The following is a 13,067-nucleotide window of genomic DNA, read 5'->3' on the forward strand; positions in this document are numbered from 1 at the left end:
GCCAGTTCGGAAAAAGCAGTTACAAGAAAAGCTCTCTTATCTCCCGCTAAAAGCAGTACATACATTTACAAAGGTATTCATTCTCCCCTCTCTGCCAAAAAGGGATAAAAGCTAATCACTGGATACAACTTGAGTCCCTAAGGAGCCTGGAGATAGCTCCAGAGGAAGCTACGTAACACATTTTACCAACTAGCCTTCATCTACCATTAGTTTTCCACATATTTGCCTTCCTACAATTTGCTGCCCCTTGGGACACAAGTCCTTTCCTTTCCGTTATAACTTATTTAAATAGTTGTTGTTCTTTGCTGAAGACGCTATATAAACTGGAGTTCTAAGCCACCTCTTTGAGCTACTCACTTCCAGGTGGTCCCACGTATTTATTATATGTGTGATACACATGTTAATTAACTTACTTGTTTTTCTCTTGTTAATCTGTCTTTTGTTACAGGGGTCTCAAACGAGAACTTAGGTAGAAGGAAAATAATTTTTTTCCATCCCTACAGTTATACTTTCTACTTCTATTTTCTCTTATCATTAAGTTATTTCTTTAATTGCCTGGTCACATTTCCCAAACACAACATAAACTTCCTTGATTCTGTGTGTTTAGCCTATCTGACTTCAGTCTCTCCCTACTAGTGCATTTTATTCTCATTCAAAATTATTTTACAAGAAACTGATGCTCTTTGACTTTTCTTTTTGCTTCAGGAATATGGCATTTTGATCCTTAAAGTTTTCAACCTTAGTCTTAAAGCCCTTTCCATCTTCTCCCATTTTATAAAGCAGCATATTCACTCACATTACCACCTTTTGTAAAAAGATGATAACAACTGATGGCGTTCAGGACATACTCCTCCCAAAATATAGTTGAAGGAATTTGAAAAATGGCAGGTGCGAGAATGACTCTGTGACCTTCTCCCCTAAAACAGATTATAAGATCCTCATATGAGAGGTGGCTTCCTTATACCAGAGGAAAGGAACGTCCTTATCTCAAAAGACAGAGGAACACCAAGATGAATCTGAATGAACAGCCATGCTAAGTGTCCCCCAGTTTACTATGCTTAGCTCATACTCTTTTGTCTTACCACATTTTCCCGTGACTTTCTGTTTTTCATCAAACCTTACATGTAACCATTTTTTTGGGTCCTCATTTCCTTATGAAGGCTCCCTTGTCATGTAAAACTTACATTAAATAAATTTGCTTGCTTTTCTTTTGCTAATCTGCATTTTTTACAGTGTCTCAGACAAAAACATAAGTTGGATAAAAGAAACATATTTTTTCTCCCCAACACAACCCTACCTTTATTTATTTATTTATTTAGAGGTAGAGTCTTGCCCCATCACCCAGGCTGGAGTGCAATGGCTCAGTCTCAGCTCACTGCAATCTCCACCTCCCGGATTCAAGCAATTCTCCTGCCTCAGCCTCTCGAGTAGCTGGTATTACAGGTGCGCACCACAATGCCTGGCTAATTTTTTGTGTCTTCAGTAGAGATGAGGTTTCACCATGTTGGCCAGGCTGGTCTTGAACTCCTGATCTCGTGATCTGCCTGCCTTGGCCTCCCAAAATGTTGGGATTACAGGCGTGAGCCACTGTGCCCGGCCAACTCTACCATTATTTAGAGTATATCCTAGGGATTAGGAACATGGAATCTGTTACCAAACTGCTTTTGTTCAAATCCTCTCATCCTCTAGCTGTGTGACCATAGGCATGCTATTTGACCTGTCTATGCCTCAATTTCATTATCCATAAAATAGGCATAATGATAGGATCATATTCATAGATACGTTGTGAGAAAGAAATAGGATACAACATTAAAATAGCACCTAAAACATGTTCAGTACTGTATGTTTATTATTATTACAAGGAATCATTTTCTTTGGCTATCTGAAACACCCCTTACCCCATCCTCAGGATATTTGTATGTATATGCGAAATGTATATGTTAATTCATTCATTTCCAATTGTGGTTAAGAATATGAAAAATTCTGCAATCAAACAGTATAGTCTCACATTGAACAAAGAATTATTTTTCAAATTGTGAATACAGGTCTTTTTTAGGCCTGCATTTTGTTGCAGTTTATAGATTCCACACACAAAGATTCCATGAACATCTCTTCATAAACTTGTTTCAGCTAAAATTATTTGTCTTTCAAGCTGATTTTAATTGTACCCAGATTTTTTTCCATGGAGTTAGTAGAACTATTAGTTTTATGATTGCAAAGATTTTTAATCTTGGAAATTTTTATACTGCTATTTTTTAATGACCTGTACATTCATTTGATCCTCATCGAAGTCCTGATTCTGCTGTGTTCTCCACTACATTGATCGAAAATAGGTTTCTCTATACTTTCTCAAAATAGCAATCTTGCTTTAGGTTCGTAGCATTTGATTCCTAGGTTACTGTAGATCTAGATTCCATAGAACTTTGCATATTGTTAGTCTCTTGACACTGCATCTTAGGATAAAGTAGTGGAGTTCCTTTCATGTTGTTAAGTTTTTGATGGAGGACTAGACTATATACATAGCAGACTGTGAAGAATAAGTGAACAAATACATTTCTTGAATCATTAAACAATATTCATTGTCTGACTACCTAATATAGTATGGTACATTAAAGCAAAATCCATATAGAGATTTTTTTTTTTTTTTTAATGACATGGGGTCATGCTCTGTTTCCCAGGCTGGAGTGCTGTGGCACAATCATGGCTTACTGCATCCTCGACTTCCTGGGCTCAAGCTACCTTCTACCTCAGTCTCCTTAGGAGCTGAGACTACAGGCATGTGCTACCATGCCTGGCTAATTTTTCAAATTTTTTGTAGAGATGAGGTCTTGCTACATTGCCCAGGCTAGTTTTGAACTTCTGGTCTCAAGTGATCCTCCTGCCTTGACCTTAGAAAGTATTTGGATTACAGGTGCAAGCCACCGTGCTTGGCCTAGATTCGAGGTTTAATGAAACAATGAAAATTTTTAAAGTATTACAAGAAATTACAAGATTACTTTGTTTATAACTTTGGAGCATCTCTAGGAAGTATACTTAAGCAAGAGATGAAAATACAGAGCCAGATATGAAAAAATGTTAATAGAACTTTAAACATCTGTATAATAACAGATATATAAAAAGAGTTAAAAGTCAAATGACTAACCAGGAAAAGGTATTTACAACACATAAAGAAGGTAAAGGACTAATATCCAGAAGATTTTAAGATCACTTACAAATTGTCATATAAAAAGACACATCAATAGAAAATGGGCAGTGCTATGGACAGGAAATATTAATGGTTTGAGGAGATGACTCAGTGAACCAAAGATTATGAATATGTTTGTAGCAGACAGACATGGTATATGGAATCCCTGACAAGCATGACAAGAACCACATGTAGACACCTAAGGCTATGCGATTTCTGTTGACAGCTGTTTTCTATTTAAAAAGCTAGTACTACTGGGAAGAGGCTGCGGCAGTGGTGGATATTTTATTTCCACAAATCCCCCATCAAAATAAACAAAACAAATAGGAAGGCATAGCCAAAATCTCAAGGATAGCATCTATAATAGAATTGATGACAAACCCAACAGGTCGGGACAGCCATCAGCAGCTGTATGACTTGCATCGTATCAAGAGAGAGAAAATTGGTGTCCTGAGAAAAGAAAAATGTAGTTCTTCTATGATCTGTATATACCACAAGACCAGAACTTCCCTGATGAACTAAGTCCCACCTGGAGGGGATGACACTGTGAAAATAAACTGAGTTATAGGGACAGTAGCCCCCTCTGTTGGTTAATTTTATGTGTCAACTTGTTATGTGTTTTTGGATGAGGTTAACATTTAAATCAGTGAGCTTCGGATAAAGCACATTGTCCTCCAGAATGGAGATGAACCTCATTTAGTCTATTGAAGGCCTGAATATAATACAAAGAATGACCTCTGTGAGCAAGAGGAAATTCTCCAGAAAACTGCCTTCAGATTTAACCTGCACCATCAGTTCTTCTGGGTCTCTAGCCTGCCAGACTTCACACTAGAACTAGAAAATTTACTTTCCTGGGTTTCCACCTGCTGGCATTTGGACTGAAGCTATACCATTAGTTCTCCTGAGTTTCTAGCCTACTGGACCATACTGTAGATTTGGACTTCCCAGCCTCCACAATCATGTGAACCAATTCCTAAAAATACATACATACATGCATACATCCTATTGGTTCTGTTTCTCCAGAAAAACACTGACTAATCCACCTCTCTACCTCCCACTCCCACTCCCACTCCAAAGAAAGTAGTGAAGGTTGAGATCAATGTTGAGGGAGTGCATCAAAGGAGGCATTTTTCAGTATATCAAAAATTTGGAAAGAAAAGTTGGAAGATTGGTGGCAGGGAGGTCTGTGGGGAGGTTGGCAGAAGATTGGTGGCACGGAGGTCAAGGGGGAGGTCGGCGGATGGACCTTTTGGAAGAGATACACACAAAGCCCATTCTGTGAACAAAATGACCCATGGTATGGATCTTGCCTATTTCACAGCTATCTGAGGGCTTGCTTAATGGGCTCATGAACAAAGTGGCTATGGCAACAGGTATAGCTTCTACACCGCACAGGTGTCCTGCCACTAATTTTCCAGTTTTTCCTTCCAAGCTTTTGAACAAAATTGACTTTCCTTCACCAAAACTTATCTGGCAACTGGGCTACTGGCACTGTTGAATCAGCCTGTTGACAGAAGAGGCCAGTTCAAAATCCCAAACAAAGCTTCATTCTCCTGAGGAAACCAACTAGTCTCTTAGTGTCAGGTTGATTACAGTAGGCCTCTTCCATCATGGAGGAGGCATCAATTTCTTTTTTACAATAGTTCAAATATTTTAGGTATGGATTTGTCTATTGTATTTTTACCAATATCACCATTCTTAGATTTACAAAATGACTTATATATCCCTATGATATTGCAGAAAATTGCCTCCTTGGATGCACTTGCTCAACCTTGATCTCAACCTTGTGGGTAGGACTGGGAGGTAGGGAGGTGGCCTCGTCATGGTTTTCCGAGAGAAACAGACTGAAAGACACATTTTCTTTTCAGTTTAAGACAGAGTCTCGCTCTGTTGCCCAGATTGGAGTGCAGTGGTGTGATCTTGGCTCACTGCAACCTCTGCTTCCCGGGTTCAAGCGATTCTTGTGCTTCAGCCTCCCAAGTTGCTGGGACTAGAGGTGTATGCCACCACACCCGGCAGATTTTTGTATTTTTAATAGAGATAGGGTTTCACTATTTTGACCAGACTGGTCATAAACTCCTGACCTCAGGTGATTCACCCGCCTTGGCCTTGCAAAGTGCTGGAATTACAGGTATGAGCCACCAAGCCCAGCTAAAAGACACATTTTATGGCAAGGGATGTATGCCAATGCTCTGTGTCTTCAAATTCACTGGTATTACCATATTTTTCATTATTCAAAGGCAACTGGCTGTATAGGACAGTAGATGATCAGTAGGCTCCATTATGGCACCAGCTAGTAGACAATATTGAAGTTAGGATATACGCCTTAAACTGACAGTTTATTATTTTATCTCCAAGAATGCATAGTTCCAGGAATAAAGTATTTACGTTGGAGTGGCCTCTGTAATTATTTAACCAAATAACCCACTGGAGGAATTTTTGCTTCTCATTAGTATGACCTTGGGCTAGGGGATTTGAGAGTCCTGATGCCCAAGATAGGAAAGTTCTCTGAGGGAACACAATTATGGTCTATAGAGGTAGAAGCTGAGATTGTACCCTGGCCATTTTGGATTCCCCATACTGAAATAAAAACTGTCAAAAGGAGCTACGGTATTAGCCAGAGCAATTATCCCAATTATTGAGGTAAAATTAGGAGGACCATGTTTGGAAACCAGAGAATTCATTATATACCTGTTAGTTCCCCTTTACCTAGTAGTCCTCCGTATTTGCTGTCCTTGACAGTGAAATTTTAAAAAGTTGTATACAATCCTTGTTTCAAATTCCATTCATCCCTTCATCATCCCTCTGAAACAAAATTTTTTTTTTTTTTTTTTGGAGACAGTCTTGCTCTGTCTCCTAGGCTGGAGTACAGTGGTGTGATCTTGGCTCACTGCAGCCTCTGCCTCCTGGGCTCAAATGATTCTCCTACCTCAGCCTCCCGAGTAGCTGGGACTACAGGTTTGCACCACCACCCCCAGCTAATTTTTGTATTTTTAGTAGAAATAGGGTTTAACCATGTTAGCCAGGCTGGTCTTGAACTCCTGACCTCACGCAGTCTGCCCACCTCAGCCTCCCAAAGTGCTGGGATTACAGGTGCAAGCCACTGCGCCCAGCCTAAAACAATTATTTTGAGGGTCACTACCACTTTGCCAAATTCAAAGGTGGATTCTCAGTCCCCACCTTACTTGACTTCTCAGCAGCATTTGACACAGTTGATTTATACCTCTTGTTATTATAGTTTGCCATACCATACTCTTTATTTTCTTCTTCTTACTGATATTTAACCTCAGTGTCATTTGTTAGTTTTGTGGCATTCACCCTCATTCCCTCATATTGTCTTCAGTCATTGGACATTTTGTGTTGCTGTAACAACACAAAAAAAGTACCACAGACTGGGCAACTTATAATGAAAGGAAATTTATTTCTTACAGTTCCGGAAGCTGAGAAGTCCAAGGTTGAGAGCACCACATTTGGTGAGGGTCTTCTAGCTGTGTTATCATGGCTGAAGGTGGAAGGGCAAGGAGCCTGATAGAGCAAGAGGGGACCAAATTTGCTTTTATAACAAGCCTATTCTTATAACAAACTCACTCCCATGATAACATTAAATCATTCATGAGGCCTTATGATCTAATCACCTCTTATTAGATTCCACCTCCCAACACTGTTGCGTTGAGGATTATGTTTCCAAGATGTGAACTTTGGAGGACACGTTAAAACCTAAACTCATTGTTTTGTGATATCATAGTATTTATTAACATCATTGTTACCACCTATATTCCAGGCACCCCAAAATGTATGTATCCATTCTAGACCTCACTTCTGAATTTTATCTTATTATTACTATTTTTATTTTTTGAAATGGAGTTTTGCTCTTGTTGCCCTGGCTGGAGTGCAATGTTGCAATCTCAGCTCACTGCAGCCTCTGCCCCCTGGGTTCAAGCGATTCTCCAGAGTAGCTGGGATTACAGGCATGCGCCACCATGCCCGGCTAATTTTGTATTTTTAGTAGAGATGGGATTTCTCCATGTTGGTCAGGCTCTGAATTTTAGACATGTGAAGTTAACTGTCAACTTACCATCATACTTGGATATCAAATAGCCTAATACAAACTCCTGGGCTTTATCCCACCAAGCCTATTTCATCTGCTGTCTTCCTCTTTCTCACTAATGATAATTCTATCTTTACAGTTGCACTGACCAAAAGCTTGATACCATCTTTGATTCCGGTCTTTCTGTCAGTCATTACATCTACTCTATCAGGAAATCTTGGTGGATTTCTTTAGAAAAATATCCAGAAGTTGACCATTTCTTATCAGTTTGGTTGTCATCACTCTTTTATCTATCATCAGTTGCCTGGAATATGAAAAGAACTTTCCTAACCACCCTCTCTGCTTTCAACCTTGTCTTTAGTCCATATTTACTGTGTTCTACCCACAGTGGGCTGATTGTTGCTCCCTGAAAGCAGGAACTTCTACCTTAGGGATTTGAGTTTGATGGTGTCTTCTGCCTGGAATGTATTTAGCCACATATCTAAAACAACCAACTCCCTCTCCTCTAAGTTTTTGCTTCAGTATTACTAATGATCAATCTATTTCAGATTTCAGCCTGCTGCCATTTTACCTCCCATAATTTGGATTCCTTCCTCTTGCTCATTTTTTCCCCAGTCGCACTTAATAATTTATAACATACTATATCATATTTCAGATTTATTGTGCTTATTGTTTTCTTCGTGGATAGACTGGAAACTTATTTGTAGAATTTGTTCATCAATTCTTTCACATGCATAGGGCATAGTAGCCATTCAATAAATGTTTTTTTTGAATAATGAATGAATAAAGAATTATAAAGAGAAGGAAGCACTCTGCCCCATCACTAAGAGACACGCCTCCCTGCTGCTGCCCCTGCCTACCCCCCAACAAGGGCTCTCCAATCAAATCTAAATAGTTTGTTTTGAGAGTGTCTTATTATGAAATATACTGCTTTTTATGACACCTTTCATACCATTTTGGGCATTACATATTGAATTTCTGCTAAGTTTTGGCCAAACAAAAAAGAGGAATAGAACACAAAAAGAGGTAAACAATTATAGTAGAACATGTAAGCAAATTATAGTATTCTGATTCAGAAATAATGAATTCTAGGATATTGAAATAACTTGTAGATTTGATCAATTGCTATTGGTATTTTGAAGGAGAACCCAAGTGGTATGAGAATATGGAAAACAGAAAAGTGTAGTTGTGATATTAAAAACACAAGGATAATTCTACAGTTGATGTTTTTGAAATAAATCCTAAATAAGGTTCTAGGACATTATCAAAGAATACTTTATGAATATTTCTTAAAAGAAATAGTGATTTCTCAAAGCCAGTATGGGTTCTTCAAGGGAAATTCTTATCAGACTAACCAGTAACCTTTTAAAATAGAATTACACTAAATACAGAACATCTAAATTCCATTGAAGCATGTTTATCAAATTGTGATTAACATGATGTTGAAAGGGATGTAAAATATGTTACACAATAGAATCAAGATCCCCAAAGATCTCAATAGACCGGGAATATATTTACACAAATACCTACAGGATAGTTTACTTGGCTGTAAAATACCAGTTGCACTGTACAATGGGAGAAATATGTGGCTTTAATAGTTGTCTGGGTGATTTTGTTAAATCTTATTTGAAATACTTTAGGTGGTTTTGTTAAATCTTAGTTGAGTCTGTAGCATGATGTACATGCTAAAGAAGCTTACACACTTTTAGTCTGCATCTACCAAGAGTGTTACTCAGTATCTCTCATAGTGTCCCAGGAATATGAAACTGAATTCTGGACATGATGCTCCATCATGATGAGCTGAAACACATTCAAGAGTGACGAGGGAGGCCAGGCGTGGTGGTTCATGCCTATAATTCCAGCACTTTGGGAGGCTGAGGCAGGTGGATTACCTGAGATCAGGAGTTCGAGACCAGCCTGACCAACACGGTGAAACCCCATCTCTACTAAAAATACAAAAAATTAGCCGGACATGGTGGCGGGTACCTATAATCCCAGCTACTCGGGAGGCTGAGGCAGGAGAATCGCTTGAACCCGGGAGGCGGAGGTTGCAGTGAGCCAAGATCATGCCACTGCACTCCAGCCTGGGTACAACAGAGTGAGACTCTATCTCAAAAAAAAAAAAAAAAAAAGATTGACCAGGGAGATAAGGCATCTCAAAAATATATATGTTAGGAACATTTGAACAAGCTAGGGATGTTATTCTTCATGGTATCTCAAGCAGCATATAACAATGTCTAAATAGTTAAAAGCTCATCCATGCAGGAAAGGGACTTACTTATATGTTTCACACAATCTCAACACTTCCTGTCCCCTACCCTTGTTGATTTTTGTTTATTTTTTTCTCTTTAACACATCACTATTAACATACTATGTATTTTACTCCTTATTCTTGTTTTCTGTCCCTCTACCCTTACCAGGATAAAGGTTACATGAGGGAAGGGATTTTTTTTCTACTTTGTTCACTACTACCTTAGCCTTTATGCCAACAAAAGTGCCTGGGCCTGGCTGGGTGCAGTGGCTCACGCCTGTAATCCCAGCACTTTGGGAAGCTGAAGTGGGCGGATCACGAGGTCAGGAGATTGAGAGCATCCTGGCTAGCACAATGAAACCCCGTCTCTACTAAAAAATTAGCCGGGCGTGGTGGCGGGCGCCTGTAATCCCAGCTACTGGGGAGGCTGTGACTGGAGAATGGCGTGAACCCAGGAGGCCGAGGTTGCAGTGAGCTGAAATCACGCCACTGCACTCCAGCCTGGGTGACACAGCGAGATTCTGTCTTTTAAAAAAAAAAAAAAAAAAAAGTACCTGGGCCCATAGTTGGTGCTTAAGAAGTATTTTATTGAATGATAAATAGCCATAAGGGATGGAACTAGAATCAGTGGGTGAAAGCTTCAGAGAGTCAAATTTTGTTTCAGGTGAAGGAAAAACTTTGTTAGAAATATTAAACTTTTCTGGCCATGTTGGGAAAGTAATGCATGCTCCAACCTTGGAAGTGTTATAGCAAATGCTTCCTGAGTTAAGACTTGGTAGAAGTACTATAGAAATGATGTTGGTAGGGATTTGAAATTAGATAATCTGTTTTCTTGATGGAATTCTTTAATTTTGTACAGTATATTTAGACTGATTTTCCCTTTTACATTGAGAACCAGTAAATGCCCACATTAAACTTGCAGCTTTATATACAGTCTATCCTAAAATATTATTTGGTCTTGAACTTAAGACAAGCACATGTAACAACTTTTATTCTTGGGTTTTATGTCCCTACTTTTTTCTGAAAAGCAGTGATTCTGAAGCACAGACCTCTCAAACTTTGGGAACAATTATTGTAGAAACATCCCAGAAAATAAGTCCTACAGAAGGTGGAAAAGACCAGAAAGAAAGTGATCCAACAGAAGACAGCCAAACAAAAGGAAAAGAAATAGTACAGACATATTTAAATATAGATGGCAAGACCCCAACGGTAAATGACACAATTTTGCTTAATTGTATGCTATGTTTTAAATTTTATCTTATGCTTTATAACTTAAGTAAATAAAAGTTACTATTGATTTAATTTGAATTCTTAAAAGTTAAGTCTTCTTTGAAGTATACAGTGAAAATATTCACTTTTAAATAATTTTCAGGTACTTGTTTGTTAGCTTTTTCATAGACAAAAATGAAAATAAATACTATTATTATAATTCTTAATATATATATATCTCAGCAAAAAAGTGGTTAATAAGCTCATTATTGTTTTCAGGTATATGAAATATTCCAAGTGAGGAAACTTCTTTTTGTATATTAGTCTTTGCAATGATAAAGTCATTTAGTCTGATTAAATCTTTAAATTACTTATTTTAGCTAACTTCTCAATGTATTTTAAATTTTGAAAAATTGAAGTTCTAATACAACTTTTTCAGTAATTCCTACTACTGATACAACATGACACCAAATGTTTACCTATTTAGCATAAATCAGTGAAAAATTAAGGAAAGTTCATTTTTATTTTGTTGTAAAAATTAGGTTGTCTTTGAATTAACCTATAAGGTTCTTTTAAAACATAATTCAAAAACATTTATTTTTTGAGCTCTTACCAGCACTTTGGAGGAAAGGTCTTCTTTAGTTACTACCAGAATGAAGTACAGACCAAGAATATATGCTGAATGCCTGCTGATTGATTGATAAATAGATTTTACAGAAATTTTTGCTGCTCTTCATTGACACTTGATAGGTTAATCTTTCTCATTTCAGCTACTTTTTTGTGTATGTTGAGGTATATCATTGTGAGTTTAAGTTTCTGTGATTACTAATACGATGTTCAGTACTTTCTCATGGTTATTGGCCATTTGGAATTCTTTAGTAAATTGCGTCTTCAAGTCTCTGCCCATTTTCCAAATGAGTTATCTGTATTTTTCTTACTGGCTTAGAAATTTTTATGTATGCTATATATGAGCCTTTTGTTAGTTATGTATTGTAGATATCTTTTCCTACTCCATGGTGTGCCTTTTTACTCTTCTTTCTGGAGTCTTCTGAAGAATATAGCATCTCAATTCTAAAGTGGCCAAACTTACCAATTTTTTGTTTATGAATAGCACATTTTGTGTTCTGTATAATGCATTGCTTACTGTAACATAGATATATCCTATATGACCTTTCATGTTATCTTTTCCTATATTTTTCTGTTTTGATTTTCACATCAATGTCTAGTATTGATTTTTTTCATGTGATGTAAGATAGGGATTAATTTTACCAATTTTTCCCCAATGTTTGTCATGAACTTTTTCCTTGCTTTTTTCAAAGGTGCCACCTTTATTGTAAATCAAATGTACATAAACATAGGGATATTTATCTAGGCTTTTTCTTCTATTCCTTCAGTAAATGTGTCAGTATCATGCTGTCTTAGTTTCATTTTAGTAGTCTTGATTGCTTGTTGAACAAGTTTCCTACCTTCTTGTTCATCAAGAGTCTCTTCTTGGTCCTTTACTCTTCAAAATGAATTTAAAATCAGTTTAAGTTCTACAAAAACTTTTTTTGAGATTTTGATAGTGACTCTATTAACCAAAATTAATATAAAACAAGAAGAAGATGCTGAAAGGTGGAGAGAAGGCAGCAGACCAGCTAGGTACCTCATCACTCAAGGAACAACATGGTGGTGAGTTCTCTGGGTTTTCATTTTGCTTCATGTATCCTGGCCTGGGTACTTGAAATCCCCAACCTAGAAACCCCAGTAGGTCAGACAATACATGCCCCGGATAAAACCCTTCTTTTAGCCAAGTCACCTGGAAAAGGCCAGCCTAGCAAGACAGAGAAGCTTACACAGTTAAGTGTCCTACTCCAGGCAAACACCACAGAAAAAATTGCAACCCTGTTTCCAGCCCCATCTGTAAAGACCTAATGGGAACTTAGATTCCCACTCTTACCTGGCAATAAGTAGATACTCTTCACCTCTCCTCCTCCTATCAGAGTGATGCCAGAGAAGACCAAGTGTGGAGCTAGTGATAATGACCTCCTCCTGGGATCCCCAACCCCTGGGCTGCAGACTGGTACCTGTTGTGGCCTGCTAGGAAATGACTCACACAGCAGAAGGTGAGAGGTGGGTGAGCCATTGTTACGGCCTGAGCTCTGCCTCCCGTTAGATCAGCGGAGGCATTAGACTCTCACATGAGCATGAACCCTATTGTGATCTGTGCATGCAAGGGATCTAGGTTGCCGCTCCTTGTGATAATCTAATGCCTGATGATCTGAGGTAGAACAATTTCATCCCGAAACCATCTCCAACTCCCCAACCCCCTCCACCCCCCATCCATGCAAAAATGTTTTTCCACAAAACTGGTTTTTGGTGCCAAAAAGGTTAAG

At 38.2% G+C, this 13,067-nt stretch overlaps 1 protein-coding gene across 1 annotated transcript in view; it reads left to right on the plus strand.

Annotated features, from left to right (window-relative positions):
- The window catches only part of LOC105536188 (centlein), a gene marked incomplete at its 3' end in the record, with an annotated part of 236,950 nt that overhangs the window by 170,384 nt on the left and 53,499 nt on the right, over nt 1-13,067 (plus strand). Inside the window, exon 14 of the mRNA XM_011975470.1 lies at nt 10,512-10,692. Within this exon, the coding sequence (XP_011830860.1) occupies nt 10,512-10,692 (181 nt within the window). The remainder of the gene's footprint in view (nt 1-10,511; nt 10,693-13,067) is intronic.

Source organism: Mandrillus leucophaeus, unplaced genomic scaffold (assembly GCF_000951045.1).
Source record: "Mandrillus leucophaeus isolate KB7577 unplaced genomic scaffold, Mleu.le_1.0 Scaffold1560, whole genome shotgun sequence".
Taxonomy (NCBI): domain Eukaryota; kingdom Metazoa; phylum Chordata; class Mammalia; order Primates; family Cercopithecidae; genus Mandrillus; species Mandrillus leucophaeus.